The 17,319-nt window shown below is 37.7% G+C and overlaps 1 protein-coding gene across 1 annotated transcript in view; it reads left to right on the top strand.

The window, feature by feature from the left end:
* Positions 1-16,360, top strand: part of rfx6 (regulatory factor X, 6) — a 41,463-nt gene extending 25,103 nt beyond the window's left edge. Inside the window, exons 16-19 of the mRNA XM_052024903.1 lie at positions 3,006-3,212; positions 6,507-7,013; positions 9,012-9,224; positions 14,770-16,360. Of these exons, the coding sequence (XP_051880863.1) occupies positions 3,006-3,212; positions 6,507-7,013; positions 9,012-9,224; positions 14,770-14,951 (1,109 nt within the window). The 3' untranslated portion in view covers positions 14,952-16,360. The remainder of the gene's footprint in view (positions 1-3,005; positions 3,213-6,506; positions 7,014-9,011; positions 9,225-14,769) is intronic.
* Positions 16,361-17,319: the final 959 nt, after the last annotated feature.

Below are 17,319 nucleotides of genomic sequence, written 5' to 3' on the forward strand. Positions count from 1 at the left end.
AAGAAGTATTCATTTAAGACCTCGCCCACCTTCTGTGGCACCACATATAGACACCAATACAGATTGTTAAAGGGACCTGTTCTGTTCCTAGTTGCCCTTTTGCTCTTAATACACTTATAATATCTTTTAGGATTCTCCTTTATCTTATTTGCCAGGGATATCTCATGGTTCCTTTTTGCCCTACTGATTTCCTCGTGTGCTACATCCCTTGTGCTCCTCTCTTTCATAATAAAAACAGAAAATGCTGGAAAACTCAGCATTTGTGGAAAGAGAAACAGTTAACATTTTGGGTTGAAGAACCTTCATCATTTCTATTCCGATGAAGGGTCTTTCACCGAAAACATTAACTGTTTCATTTTTCAAAAATGCTGCCCGACCTGCTGAGATTTTCCAGCACTTTCTGTTTTAGTTGATTTCAGATTTCCACCATCTGCAGTCTTTTTGATTTTCTTTTTCTCTTTGTCAGTTTGACGAAGAGTCTCAGACCTGAAACATTAACTATTTCTTTTTCCATAGGTGCTGCCTTGTCTGGAGGTTTTTCCAGCATTTTCTGTTGTTATTTTAGAAAAAGATCCATTGTCTATCATGTGAGAAATTGCTGGGGTTGCTGAACTCATTATTATATAACACACATTTCTACTTGAATAAAAAGAAAGATGGATCACCATAATCTAACATGCTAGATTGTACATCCTGGAATTTGTACTGTTAACCCCAGGAGAGTACGTGGTTGGAAAAAGGAACTTATCTTGCAGTGGTCAAGTGAAGTAGGGGTTATCTAGGTTGCCCAAATTAAGCTGGAAATAAAAACTGTGGTTTAACTTGTAGGTTCAGTGGGTGGGGCGTGAGATGCTGCTGCAATAAACACATAACCCTAGAACTCACTTTAAAGGAGACCACATTTTATATATATCTACCTTTGGGGGCCACAATCTTGTTCTGGTCCATATACTAGTGTTAAGTCCTATCATTTAGTGGCTGACATACCTGGTCTTTTCAGATGTCAGTGATAGTTGCAAGTCTTTGATAGGTAAAACATATATGTACATGGCCATGTAAATAAGATAACACTGGATCTCCAGTCTATCAAAGCAACACTTGTACATTTGAAAGAATAGCACAGCATCTAATAACAATATCACTCCTAATGCAACAAACCATCTGACAGTAGTTCACAAGCCGTACAACACAAAGCTTGACATGAGTCAGAAAAGGAGTGATAAGAGCAGATATTAAAAATAAACTGTGGTAAAAAGGTAGACATTAATGAGTATTTTAATAAAGAGGCGTTAAAAAGGTTGAGAGGTTCAGGGAAGAAATTTCAGATATTAGATCATTGGCAATTGAAGACTTGGATAAAGTTTTAAATTCATAGGCCAGAATTCCAGGTGTGCATTCAGGTTAGGAGTGCAAACATCCCTGAAGTTTAGAAGCCTGGAGGACATCACAGAAATGGCTGAGGCAAGGCCATGGACTGATTTGAAAACAAAGACAATTTTTTTTAAAGAAATGAGTCAATGCTTAATCAGGAGCCAATGTTGGTCATTTTGCATAGATTGATATTTAACATCATTATAATGTTTTAACAAACACAAGATGCTGCCAGAATATAGAAAAAGTAATAAAAAGTAAATATGCAAACTTCTAAAAAAGATCCGATGTCCAAACACCATCGTAATGAAGAATGGAAGTTCTGCAGTTAAAATGGATTAATGAAAAGTAGACATTGCATGTACTTTGGGCCATCTCACCATGATTAATGCAAAACAGATAATGTTATTGCTTAATGAAAATATATTTAGAAAGAAATTTTTATTTCATAGCATACCATTTTAATTGTTTATTTATTTAATAATACCATAGTGCCTCAAAATGAGGTGAATTTGCAAAATGATTTACCAGATAGATTATTTTTTATATTATAATCTGCATATTCACAGTGGTTTATACATGTTGCAAAATGTTCACCAATTTCGATGTTGCATAGTTCTTCCTTAAGACAGTTAATAGCCTGGATTTTGCAGGTAAGTGCCTATGCCTCCATTTGGAAATGTTGACATTTACCTGTTCAAATGGAGCAAGCCCAGGATGTCTGTGCATGCAATTAAAGGTGAAGACCTAAACTTACTGCACAATTTGGGCCATGAAGTTATTCACTGGAGCTCAGTTTTGCTGGGATTACCCTTCATTTGCATCCGAAGGAGTATTATTTTCAGGGTATTCCTCTGCCTGGTTAACTATGGTGCAGAATCTGTCATTTTATCGGTTTTCATGGGCATTGCAGGGCTGTGGAGAAGAAAGCATGGGGAAAGCAAATTAATGTGGATTAATCCTTGAGGGCCAATATTGAATTACTTAACCAGAATTTGTTAATTGTGGGCTTTAGCTCTTCCTGTGTGAATTGCAGGTTTTAGGAACATGATGAGAACAGGACAACAAGCAGAATAACAGCATGAATTATATGAGCCATTCTGTTTACCACAGCATCAACACATACCATACTGGGGTTCCATCAAATTAAGGTGCATAGCTTCGGTGGATTATTTTACATAGTAAATTCTGGATATATCAACATAGTTATCCATAGTTGGCCTTTGGATAATGCCTTCAGAAATTGCTTCACAATTCCCAGAAATTCCTCATTAGGTTTGGAAAGGGCAAGCACTTACATTGTGGTAAGTCGACAGGGCTTTTGCAGGCAATAATCCTAAAGCTGTATTGAAATATATTTAAATATATTGAGAAATATACTAAAATTACTTTGCTTTCAGTTGAAATCCAACAAAGAACATACTGTAACAGCAGTATTATGCCTAGTAGGGCAACTCAGTCTGAAAGTTAACTCGTTTCTATATTTTATCAAGAAATTTCCTTCAACATTTTAATATTTTCCATTATTTTCTGCTAATTTGTGATAATGTTTTTGCTTTCTCTTTTTGCTTCTTACATTAGAGATAAGGTTTCAAGATAATATCTCTTAAGTTGTCTTCTGTTTAACTTTACAGAATCTAGCAAAACAACTTTTACAGCACCTCCAAGTTCCTGTTTTCTTGCAAGCCGAAGTAAACATGCACTGCTTTCTAATGATGCCATGGTAAAAAATGAATCTTTGGCAGAGCAGCCATATACATCTCTCTCGGCAAGCCAACACAACCTGGCTACTGGTGTAACTCCATTTTCAAATGTGGAAAACAGTGCTCTTCAAATGGCAGGTAAGAAAGTAATCCCATAATCTTATCCAAACTGCATTCTGATTATATTGATCTCCCTTATACATGAAATACTTCAGACTGTGTTGAACTAGTTTTCATGCTTGCTTCTAATTCACCCATGTAAAACAGTCTCTTCCAAACTAGTATAACTAAATAAGAGAAATGGACTTCCAACAAAAGCAAAAGGTCCCAATAAATATAAAGCAGGACCACAACAATGTTTAAAGAATAGATGTTTATGAATCTACTATTTTTTTTTCTGCTAATTTATTCTTTTGCAAGCCTTGCATTTTGTCCAGGTGATTGGATCTCAAAGAGTCTGGAAAGGGAAGAGAGGGGAGTTAGCAGACAGGGATTGTAAGGTGGTCAGTTGGTATGGGACTGCCAAGGTTCAGTGAAGCTGAAGGTTGATAATGAGAGGGGTGGGCATGGCAGATCAGTAGTTAGTGGGGAAAGGGAGATGGAGGGTTTGGTGTTTGGAGAGGGGAGATGGGTGAAGATCATTGGGGTACTGTGGATCTTGAAGGAGTGAGTAGGTTATGGGGAACTTGAGGGTGATCTAGGTAAGTATAGTAACTAAAGGGGACTTAGCTGGGGTGGTTTCCTTGTGCAAGACTAATTTGGCTGGGATGTGCTCAGGCAGCATCTAAGTAACACAGGCCTCGTAAATTCAGTGAAGCCTAGGTTCAGGGTGCTGCAGATAATAAGTCAATACGGTCCATAATGCACTTATCAATACCATAGCTTTGCTGTGCACCAAACATTGGTACAAAACCAAAGCCGGAGATATGGAGCAACGGATTCACACTGTACTTGATAAAGTATGGATCTGCAGAAGCATTGGCAATGTTAATATCCCTTTCCCAGTAGCAGCATGAACCCAGTCCAAAACTCTTTCAATATCAATTTCCCCAAAAAGAAATCTATAGGTATATAACTAATCTGGTTGCACACAATGTTTATTGAAACCTCCTAAAAAGCTTAAATTCAGGCCAAACCTCCATTACAGCTGGAAAATCTGACTTTTCACATCAAAACCTCTTCTCGCATGTTAGATCTTTGTTCTTTGAGGATCCTCCTTCATCAACATTTACGGCACCTTGCTTGATAATTTTGTAAATTTTTTGCTTCTTAGTTACCCTAATTTAATGCTTGTTATTTGAAGCTACACTACAGCCAGAAATTCAATTAATTTTTCCAAAAATATTACCCACTGTGTTATAATGGGATGTCCTGCAATTATTAAAGATATTAAGTCCAAGCGCTTTTTAACTATCTAAAATTCTTACATATTAATGAAGTCCAGCATTAATTGCTAACTCTGGCAATCCATCACATAATCTTAGAACCACTGTGATTTAAAAACTATTATTAGCATTCTTTCTGTATTTAGAGTTTGCATAATTGAGAAGATAGGAATTGCTAGACAGTACATTTGGGTCCAACCATCAAGTTCATCTTTGAACATCTTGGAAATTGCAGTGATAATGGAATTGTTGACTAATTATAGCATACTCAAGGAGATTTTTAATTGTTTAAAAACAAGTGGTACAAATAAAAAATAGTTGGGAAGTTCTTTAAGATCAGGGAAGATGCATAGACTGAAGAATCAGTAATTGAGATAGAAGAGTACATGTGACAGAATTAGGAAAGTTCTAGTGAAAGCTTTTCATTAACTCAGTGGTTCTGAGGTTATGGGACCTGTCACTAGGGTTAGTAATTGTTGTTGTTGAGACTATAATAATATGTAAGGATGTTACTTGGTTAACAAAGTAGGGAGATGTTATAATCTTGTGGCACTCTACAGCAAATGAAGGACTTTTCATTGTGCAGTCACCTGAAGTAATGCAGCAGCCACTCTGTACATTAACTAAAATGTATTGAAGGGCATAGTAACATATTATTACAACATTCTGAAGTGATAATTGTGCAAGAACTTACACTCGTCAGACTGGGTAGTTGATTTATTTTGACAGGCATGATCCAAACAAGAATCAGATTACATTTACAACCTTATAAAAATTTCTTATGTTCACTTGCAAAACTTCCTTCAGGGTGAAAAGCAATTATTGTTTCAGACATCATTAGTTATCAGTTCAATGCTAACAATAAACTGTGCCTCACTTTATTGACATTGTAGCCAGTTAATACATATGAGCTGGGTTTTAGGTATAACATTTGCAAAAATAACTGTCTTATTACAAGGCATTTCTTCTATTAAATAATATAGGAACACTTCCTTCCTTGAGAACACATTAATTGTCTGATTAGCTATCAAAATTAGAAATTTTGCACAGAAAAATCTTGGGTAAAAGACTGAAACAATGTAATGTTTTGTTTGCACTGTATTGACTCATGGTTCTGTATAATTCAAATTGAATCCAGACATTTTTCTAAACTAGATTTGGATATTTATTAGTAATTGAGCTCTGAAAATGATAAAGAATATCTTTGTGGGAGTTGCATTATAAATTCAGAGAAAACATGTAATTCTTAACATACATGAAAGAATGATGAGATGTTTTTTTTCTAATTTCATTAGTAGTAGCCAATTGAGGCATATTGTAGCAAAAGGTAGTATGTTCCATGTAATTTGAGTGTAAGGAAATTAAAAAAATACATTACTGGGACAACAACATAAGAGTTATATTGAAGTAAATTTGATTTGAGACTATTTAAAGGAAGTCATTACTCCCTTTTTCTCCCAATTTATTCATTCTGGGAAGCTAAAGTTCTATTTATGAATAGATTCTTTATTGCTGAAAATTCTCTATCGATGTTCAAATTGGAATGAAGACTGTGAGTGTCATGTTCTCTATTACAAACTTATTTCTGAATTTAACCTGGAATAGCATTGTTTTAAAGTATTATTTACTAAGGTATTCAAATGAGTGACAGAAACATATTTAACCACAATATGATTCTTTAAATTCACAGTGAATTGCAAACTTATAATTACTGACTAGATAAACCAATTGACCATTTTAGTTCATCCAATCAGGAAGGCCCTAGAATACTCCCATCACAGCATACAAATTGTTTTAAAATTACTTCAAGGACTTCTCATCCTACCAGGAGGACAGTGTCTACTGAATAGATGAAATGTTTGAGCATCAGTGTGTTACTATTGAGACGAAATAAGCGTGGAAAAATATTAGCTGCAGGTTTAAGTCAGCATTGAGAGTTGTGCATGTTAAAGAAAGATTTGTGAACAGAATTTTTGATTACAACCATATTGTCTATTCACCTAACGCTACATTTTCTTTAAATACTGTTTATATCTTTCATTTACAGATCCTATGGAACTTGCTCACAATAATGGTCATGTGATCACCCCACCTCTGTCTCCTGCATTGGGCAACAGAGGAAGCGTAATCAATCAAGGACCAATGGCTGTAAGGTCACAGAATGGCAGCTCAGCATTATCTGTCCACACGCATTGCCACTCGTACCCAGATTCACTCTATCAGACTTTACCCCAGCCCGGTCAAAACTTCTACGGCACTAGTTCCAACTATCAAACCATGTTCAGAAATCAGACTCATGCCAGTGCTGCAGTCTACCAGCATAGAGTGGACCCCAGCCGTTTCACTTCTTTCAATGAACAACCTGTTTCAAGAGACTTCTTCAGAAGTAGCTGTGCCGTGTCACCCTATAACTCCAGACCTCCGTCTAACTTTGGATCATCTTCAAATCCACAGGAACCACACAATTTGCAGTTGCTGAATGCAGGCACCTTTAACTTTTTGGGGAATTCAGTTGCATGCCAAGGAGCATCATTTTCTTCCACTGGCTCAAATGGTAAATATTAACAGATCAAATCAAAACCATCAAATCAAATGCTGGGAAAGTCCTTTACCACCTTCTGCTGAGAATGGATTTGAACTCAAACATTTGAGCTGAAAATCATACCCTAAAGGATGAAGCTATTCGATAGTCCATTATCTCTAATCCTTTTCTTTAGATGAAAGAGAATGAGAGATTTCTTTTTCTATTCAACATATTTTTCACTTTGTTTCATATGGAAGAAACTTCAAAAGTTTCTCCTTGCTTTAAATTTGTTATTTTAATGCCAAAACATAGTGAAGATCTTTATTTAAATGTACCTGTCCAACACAAATTTTGCTCTGTAGTGGCCATGACTTTCTCAATTTAAGAAATGCAGTTATGGCGATAGTTAAGATGATCTAGTCTGCCTATTGTGGAACTCTTGCTAATACTGGTCCAACTACTGGTAAAGTACAGGGAACACGGGCAAATTCATTGATAACCTGTTTGATAACTGATCTCATCTAGTGAATGATCCAGAGCTGGCTGAGCAGTAAATTTAGAGCTGCATCATTATGAGCTGGTATGTTATAATGTAAAACATGTTTAAAAAAAACAAGTGGTAGAAATACAATGAGTGTATTGTCAAGAGAAGGCTCTTTGGTAATGCTTTTTTTGTTAACTGCAGTTTTGGGAAGTAAAGAGTCTTGTGCAAAATACAACCTGCATCCTCATCATCAGCATTTTGATATTAGTGTGGGAGGATGCAATTATTAACTTATTTAATACTCATCTGAGAACATTAGAAATACACATCAGATAAATATGGTAACTCAAAATGTGAAAACTAAACCACTGATGAGACTTCTGTGTACATTCTAAGAGAGGGTCAGATTTAATTTTGACACAATGTATTTGAACTGAACTGTCTGTTTCACAGTTTAAAATCGTCATTTCTGAGAACTTGCTCATTTACCCAATCAAGCAGAAACTGAAAAACTTTGACTTGCATTGGGGTCTTAATCTTCCCTCTTAGTGTATGAAGTCAGAAAATTAATCATCAAGTTCCAGGAATGATGCAGGACTTTAAATCTAATTGTTTTTGGGATAGAATTCAAAACACCCATATGTTATATGTACAGTATATGTGCCTATCAGTTACCTGTTTAATGATCATTGGAGGGGCATACCCTTGCTGCACCTTATCTCATTACTGGGAATATATTGGATGGCAACCATGCATTGCAGTGCTGTTTCTGGGGGCAAGTTTGTAAGGAGGCCTAAATGTCTATCAAAGATGTCCTTTAGGTATAGATTCCAGCATCCAGCCCCAATCACTCTGTTTATTGAAAAACTGCTCTAAGGAGGCCAGAGTCGTATCACTTGTGGTGTAGTTTGAAGTACCCATTGATTAGGGAGAAAGAGACTGCCTAGGAAGATGTTTCTTGGCATTAAGAGATGGCCATGCTCGCAGATGGCCTTGCACAGCCAAGAGTAAAACATGGCACATAGTAGAAATCTGAAATCCAGCTTCTCCAAGATTTTGCTCTCAAGTTATTTTTTATTTCAAAATACTAGATCTGATGAAATGTCATTGACCTGAAAGTTTTGTTTCTCTCTCCAACCCTGGCTGTTGATCTGCTGACTGTTATAGAATATTCTGTTTTTACTTAAAAATGTTTCATTAGCTGGTGCTGCAATTTGCTGCCAGTAGGACAAATTGCCTTTTAAATAACTGTTGGCCCCACTTCTATCAGAAAATAACCTCTTCAGCTCATTTTGGATCAGAGCCACAGAGCAGATTGAATGGTGGCACATTGGGTGAACCATGTCATCTTGCTGGTCTTAAAACCTTGCCACTGTAATATGGCAAATAGAGTCCTGCTGCCATTTCGATTGAAACTTTCTGCACTGGAAAAGCTGCAGAATTTGATATAGCTTCCTATTGCTTCGAGTTCTGCCCTATCCTTTCCAGATGTACCTTGAACATTACGGAGCCAATGTTCATTCATTTTTGTTTTCAAATTTCAGGATACTATGGCAACAATAACTACACAGAATCTCACAGATTGGGGTCCATGATTGACCAACACGTATCTGTAATTAGCAGCGTTAGCAGCATTCGGTCAGTAGCTGGTTACAACGACATCCACGATCCACTCAACATTCTGGATGATGGTGGAAGGAAACATCCAGGATCATTCTATGCAGATTCATCACCTTTAGTCTGCCGAACTCCTGCAGGTGAGTGGAAGAAATAAGGATTATACACCAAAACATTTCCATTTTACTCTTCATAGTAAGCATTTATAAAAATGTATGTGTAGATATTAGCAAATAAAATTGTAAACACAAGAGGATTATTCCACTGGAAAGTTGAGTGCCAGCATACTACTGTAGTCAGTTAACATGCTTTCCTTGCCCCCAGTCTAATTTCTCTTTGCTTCTCCTATGTACTTAGAAAAACACCCATTTTTAAAATCAAACAATCTGCTGGAGGAGCTCAGCAGGTCGAGCAGTATCTGTGGAGGGAAAGGAATTGTTGTCAATCAGCAGGGTTTCACAGTGCCCTTATGCAGCTGCAGTCTGGTTGCCGGAAGACGATTCCGTTTTACTTTGAATCCATAGAGTTGTCCTTGATTATCCGCTTGAACCTCTTTCCTTTTTCATTCTACTGCCATAGCCAATTGAAGGAGCAGTCCGACTAGGTCATGGGTGAGTGCACTGCCTAACAGGCTATGGAGAGAGGTGATGGTGTCCTTGTGAGGAGGGACAGGAGTATCCTGAACCTGCGCAGCAGGTGACCACTTGGTGATAGGCAATGATGCAAGGATCTGCTGACAGTCAGACTGCTCCTCCAATGTTTCAACCTGCAGACCTGGAGCTGACTCAGCCAACATGCTCCTTATCATAGTTTAGGTCTCGTCCCTGTTCTCGACCTTCTTGTCCTCTGACCTGCAGCTTCCCTCCTTGGTAAAGGAAAGTTAGCTGATTATATGCAGCATCAACTTTCTTTTGTAATTTTGTTGTGGAAACATCCCAATCACGATCCTCATATGGGGAGGGACATTACTTGGATTGCCCCGATACCCTGCAACAATAATAAAGGACTTGTAAACTGCAGCCAAACGCATTTACAGCAAAGTAGGTGCACTCATGGTAATGAGGATGTCTCCTGAACATCGAATCCAAAGGAATGTGGTGATCACAATGAAACATTTTTGGTGATGATTGTGCATCACATTTACCCCAAGAATGTTTGCTTGGTGGACTTCTACCTGTGAGGTACAGGATGGTCTCCCTGAAATGGGTCAGGTCCACTCCCATGTGGGTTCTTTCTTCACTTTCCTTACAGTCATTGCTTGTCTAGATAGATGATGGACACTGAGTGACTTCCTCACTCAATATTGTTCCTTAGCAGTTTTGGCGTGGTGGGGTGGGAATGTGGTGGGATGACTGGTCAGAATGAAAGAGCTGTACTTCATTTGTCTGAGTTCCCCTTGATATACCATGTGACATCTTGGAATGCCTTCCATCATTGCTGTTCTTACTGCTGGAGAAGATGAATTTAGCTACCTTTTGTCTTGCTCTTCTGATAATGGTCCTAGTGGATTTCCTAGCTCAGTAGTGATAGTGCTTCCTTCTTCGTTTCTACCACATATTCATCAGGACTTGGAGTCCCTTTGATGTTTTCTCTATCTCTTTCTCTGTAGTGGTCTCTCTGTCCACTATGGCAGTCAGTATGTGCCACTAGTGTCCATCTACTATGGGGCGACATGACATATGGATGAGAATTTCAACAGAGTAGAATAATGAAAGCACTAAACAATTACATTTTAAAAAAAAAAATTTAATTTTATTTACTGCGTGGTAACAGGCCCTTCCAGCCCAATGAGTCCACGCCGCCCATTTTAAACCCAAATTAACCTACCCGTATGTCCTTGCAATGTGGGAGGAAACCGGAGCACCCAGAGGAAACCCACACAGACACGGGAGGACGTACAAACTCCTTACAGACAGCGATGGGAATCGAACCCGGATCGCTGGTGCTGTAATAGTGTTGCACTAACCGCTATGCTACCGTGCCGCCATTGCTCACCATAGATGGGAAGATGACAGTTCTTCTCTCTAATCTCTTCTAAACACAAGATACCATGTCTCTTGTACCAAATTTCTTTTATCTCCTGCCCTGAATACCATCTTTGTAGCACAGATATCTTCTTGCAGTATGGCAGCACAATCCAGCCTCTGCAGGTGCAGTTAGTGTTGCTCCCACTAGGAGTCATAGATGAGTATTTGGCAAAAAACTCATAACAGGGCCTCTTCTTTTGCCTGGTTAACTAGTACTGGGCTGTGTACGTCCCTTCTGGAGAAATAATATTACTCAGTTGAACCTGGCTTGCATATCTAACTTCCGATTCTTTGTTAAAATAGAGAAATGATGGGTAAGAATTCCACTAGCTGCTGAACCTGTACCATCCACGGCTTTGTCTCTGCCATGGAAGCCATAGGTCCTTCAGGTTGAAGACTGTAGGTTTTTCAGAGTGCATTATTAGGTTCTAATCTGCTCCAGATCTCCATGTCATGCATTCCCCAGAATCCCATTTCATGGAAAGGTAAAATTTCCACTTTACATATAGAGTACAGAGACTGCTCTAAAGATGATGGCAGTTTAATCGTATGAGTTAAATTTCAAAATATAGTAAGCTGTACTTTCAAAACAAATGTTGGTCCAAATTTATGATTAACTTGTCAGGATTTCAAATGTGGCTAATTATTAATCAATAAATATGCTTCCAGAAATTAATTTAACATCTCCTTTATAATTCAGAAGCAATCAATCAAAAGATAAAGACATTTATTAATGTTTAACATCAAACAAAAGAGGACTGTCATTTTATGTGGAAGCAATAAAATAGAAAGCACTTTTTATTGCTACGTCTTTGTAATGAGACGGCATTGGTAAATCACACAAATAATAATACTAGTACTTGAGTGGTGGTGCAGCAGAGAGGGAGGGAGACAATGATTCAGCAGATCGTGCAGATAAATTAGGTTGAGATTAGATAAAGGGTGCGGAGTGGTAGATGGCTGGGAAGATTGTTTACCACACTATTGCAATGAATACTCATTCCAAATGTGACTGAAGTGCAGGCCTGCTGTTCAGTTGCATCATGAACTGGTGAACAACCTTTAAGAAACCAGATTGGTCCAGGCTGACCTCAAACACATCACATTTGATGTCATGGCCCTTGTGTGCCATAAGATTTCGCGATGGTGCGCCCTTATTAAAAGACTGCTGTATTTCTCCCAAATAATGTGCCTTTCCCTCTGCCAAAGAATTTCTGGCCTAATAAACTTATCTGGGCATCACTTCATATCTGTCCTCCAGTTTCCTGCCAAGTGATTATTTTTCATGAATCTAAATAGCAAAAATGGACTAGCTATTTGCTTAATAGAGCTAGAGTCTATTCTGATCCGATATCTACACAGTGGCGGTTTCCATCAGGGTTACAAGCTAGAAAAAAGCAAAAAGTCTTGATGGATTTTCCATTGGTCAAATGCACTGAGTTAAATTGCAGTGAGTCTTGTTCCTCTTCAAGAAGTCACTCTTGTTCCTTTTTCCATTAAAAGTGATTTTACCCATTATCTCTAGTTGGTCCTCATGTATCTACATCAAATGCCAACTAATGAATGTATGAAACTTAATGTTTCAGGAGAATGAACAATATTCTGTGGAATGGTTTTGGTAGGGATGTTATTGTATTTTCCTTTTTGTTAGCAAACAATATTCTGTAGAAGAATATTTGAAAGGACATTATTGTGTTGTTTTGTTAATTTACAATACATCCAATTTCATAAACCTCAAAGGGCATAAAAGGATTGCATTAATCAGCACCATCAAAGATGCTGATTTGCCTTACTTTTTGTGTGTTTTATGTACTACCTTATTTTTACCGGTTGATGTTATGAAGGATTCTCATCCCCAAATTTGCAAGCATAACTTAGGTTTTCAACACCAATAAAGTCAAAAGGATGTACAGAAATGATTACATAGGCTTAGTGCATTTGGTGGATTGGATCTTTAAATACCATCATTTTTGTTCATGACAGTCTGTAAGAGCATCAGGATAAATGAAGAGTAATTCATTTTGCAACTAAACATGACATTTATTACATAATGAGAGTCCGTCTATTGCACTTCAATGAAGTCCTTTCTTGATATCTTGTTTGATTTAATTTGTGTTGCATAAATGTACCTTGTATTATATAATGATTCATAACCTTCATTTGAAATATTGACAATAATCAATTATATCTGACGCTTGGTAGTTTTACTGTACCAAAATTTTGAAATAATCAATGTAATAAATTGGCTATGCCAAATTTAAGTGCAAACATTCAATACATTTTGGGTTAAGTAACCTTAGATCAACAGTAGACTGTAAGTAATATTATACTTATTTAAGAAAATAAGTAGAAATTGAATTTTACCTCTCTGTGCATTAAAATATCATTGTGTTTGTTGAGTGTTCATGCCAAATAGTCTCCCCAAAATTATTTCAAACCTACTTAAAAACAAGTGTGTAACGGCATTTTGAGGTTTCCACCTCAAAAGAAAAGGCACTGAACCATGACCAACATAGATCCTATGGGAGCAGCATCATTATTACACAGCTTCCACTAATTTGCTGCTCCTAAAACTCAGAAGAGAATGTCTGCACTAAAAGATGCGACCTCCACAATGAGCAGACACCAGCAGCACATGGGATGCTATGGAGAAGTAGGAAACTACAGGGAAGAAGGCCTTCTTCATTTCAATCCTGCATTTCTATCCTTTTCACCCAGGGTCAGCCATCCTCCCAGATTTGCCTGCCACACTTTGGCCTGCAGTTGTACTACTTGCCCAATAGTCTTTGAGCTCAATGTAACATTTTATTTTTCATTAGTTACATTCTCCAAAAAACACTTCTTAATTAGAGCACACAATGAGTAGAGGAGCTGATGTGCCTGGATGTCAGCAGAATATCCCTTTGAGTCTCAAGTAAAGCAAAAAGTTAGTCTGGTGTAGTCATAGTTCTCTGGAAACTGTGTCCCCAGAGGTAGTTGTGTGGAGCTGTAAGCTCCAATTTATGCCAATATGCAGTCCAATGATTAATGTCATTTGGTGCACATACCTGACATCAGGAAATGGTCTGGCATGCCAAAGTAGATTGTCACCGGATGTGACCTGACCAATTTCATAATTGGTGCAATTTCACATGGAAATGATTGCTAATTCATTTAGTCTTGATAAAATTAATTGTGGGCTGTGCAGAGCTAAAAAGAACATAATGCAATCCAATTTCTAGGCTTGTGTTGCAACAGTTTTGCTAAAAAAAAAAGATAAGATGAGATATTTTTATTAATCACATGTACATCGAAACATGCAGTGAAATCCATCTTTTGCGTAGAGTGTTCTGGGGGCAGCCCGCAAGTGTCGCCATACTTCCGGCGCCAACATGGCATGCCCACAACTTCCTAATCCGTACGTCTTTTGGAATGGGGGAGGAAAACAGAGCACCCGGAGGAAACCCACTCAGACATGGGGAGAACATACAAACCCCTTACAGACAGCGGCCGGAATTGAACCCGGGTCGCTGGCGTTATAATAGCGTTACGCTAACCGCTACTCTACCGTGCCTGCCCTCATTATAGTATTACCCTTCTCAATGATATTGAGAAGAAATTACTTTATAGGCTTTCCATTAAATATGCTGTTAAGCTATATTTTTCCCCCTTTTTACAGGTTCACATATGCAAAGTGTGATTTCTTCATCTTCTTCCCAGTGCATGTACAGCGACTCTGTGCAATATAATTCTCAGGACACTATGGATGCTCGCAGACAATCTGGGGAGGTGACAAACATTGTATCATCTCTACCCCCTATCAACACAGTGTTCATGGGAGCCACAGCTGGCGGAACATAAAGGGCTTGATTCAAAGCTTAACAATTCCCATCAAGTATAAAGTGTATCTCAAGCATTTATTCGGTTGTGGTGTTATCTGAACAATATTTCAGGAAGTTCGACCAGCCGGCAAATCCAAAACTGTGACAATATCTTTGTTGTATATTTTTCTATTTGACTTTGACATAGAGAAATTGAAAACATAACTGGAGATTAATGGATCATGTTTAGAATCAATATTTCTTTCTAAAAGTCAAAAATAATAAATTATACAGATTATAATTTAGAAATAGTAAAACTGTAATATTTGTTTATAATTATTTATAATTATCTGATGGAATCATTTCTATGTCTAATTAATTGTTAAATAATGCATCACCTTTTATGACCAATGTTCAATCGTTATGGTGTATTTTTCCTATCTGGAATATTGCTTTATATTTTCTGCAGGGTTCAGTTAAGCCTTGTCATGTTGGTTTCAATTACTTCATCTTATTTTAGCACGATTATATAAGTCTCAGTACATGAAGTTGCCATTGAATATGTTTTCTTGAGTAGAATATCCTACTGTGACAATATAGCCAATGCACGTTCCAAATGGTGCTGTTGTACATCACTATTTTGCTGATGGTAACTTGCTCCGTGATCTCTTAATTTTATTATTAATTTTTGCCACAGCAGGTAGTATCACAGTGGCACTGCTAGTAGAGCTGCAGTCTCACAGCTCCAGCTCCAAACTCCACAATCCTGACCTCTGATGCTGTCAATGTAGAATTTGTACATCCATGACAGCATGAGGTGTCCAATTTCTTCCTACATTCCAAACATATGCAGGCTGTTTGGTTAATTGGCTACTGTAAATTGCCCCTAGTGTGTAGCTGAGCGGTAGAATTTTGGGGGGAGTTGATGAGAATGTGGGGAGAATAAAATGGGTTGTGGTGGATTTAGCGTAAAAATGGGTGCTTGATGATCAGTGCAGATACAGTGGGCCAAAAGGCCTGTTTCTGAGTAACTCCATGACACTAGAAATGGCAGCTAATCAGAAGAAACAGCTAATTGCAATGTTCATCAGCTTTTACTACTTGCATATAATGGCTCAGACTTTGCAGCTGTAGCAAAACAACAGCAAATACTTCTGATCCAGGAAACAATTCCCCACAGACTATGGAACAACTTTTTTTATAGAAACTTCCCTTTTTCTGATACTTGTGCCGATGAGGCATCAACTGAACAGCATCCCTGGGTCAGTAATCAGGCTAAGTAGCCAATCACATTGAAGAATGTTCATGGGCAACAAAGTAGGAAGGAAAACTAAAATGTTTCATTAACTTTTAAAATATTATGCAGAACACTAAATAAAGATTGAAAAGCACATATGACTAAGGTGGAAGCAAAATGTACAAATTTAATAAATAATGTTGTGGACTTGTATTTCGTGGCCTGGACTATTAAATCTCAAGCTATGAATTTGAATCCCAGCACAGCAGCCAGCAAATTTAGAGTAATGATATAAATCAGGAATAATAGTGGTCACGAAATGGATTTTTAGGGGGAAAAAGAACACCTGGTTTAATTTGTTCTTTAAAGAAGGAAATTTTTCATCCTTATCAGTGTTGACCTATAATGAAGTCAACTCTTAAATGCCATCTTAAATGACTTAACAAGAATCTCAACTCAGGGACATTTTGCAATGAATGATAAATGTCGGCCTGTCAAGCAGCACATATATCCCATAAATAAATATATAAAGAAATTAAAATCTCTTCTATTTGATGATTCCACTGATGATGGCACATTCAAAACTCTTATTACAAATTTGCAATCAGATATCACCTCCTGTTTGCCCATTACCCTGTGTTTGCTGAGCTACATTGGCTTCTATTGGACTGCTTTCCCCAATGCCCATTGACTTTAGTTTTACAAGCCACCTTGCTGCCACACTCAATCATATGCTGCCTTATTACCTTTGGAACTTAGCATTTGATCTACATTTGGACCAGGACTGTGACGAGGTTTGGAACTGAGTAGCCCTGACAAAACCTAAACAGGTTATTGGTGAGTAGGTGCCACATAGCACCAACCCAGCTAATTGAAACCCAGTTACTTACATGATTTTGCTGATGATTGGGAATAGATTCACTGGGCAGTAAAGGTTCAACTTGTCCTACTTTTAGCGGACAGAATGTCCTGGAAAATTCTTCACATTGTTGCATAGTTGTAGGTAGAGACTGGTTAGCTAATTTAAACCCCACAGAATCTGACGACATGTGTCATGTTCAGATTGGATTTAGCTGGGATATCACAAAAGTTATAAGTCCTCAGGCTTGGTTCACATTGGGCTAGAATTCCCCTAACTGCACTAAGGCTCAGTACCCAACCTAAGCCTGCT

This window comes from Pristis pectinata, chromosome 10 (assembly GCF_009764475.1).
Source record: "Pristis pectinata isolate sPriPec2 chromosome 10, sPriPec2.1.pri, whole genome shotgun sequence".
In the NCBI taxonomy this organism is placed as follows: Eukaryota; Metazoa; Chordata; class Chondrichthyes; order Rhinopristiformes; family Pristidae; genus Pristis; species Pristis pectinata.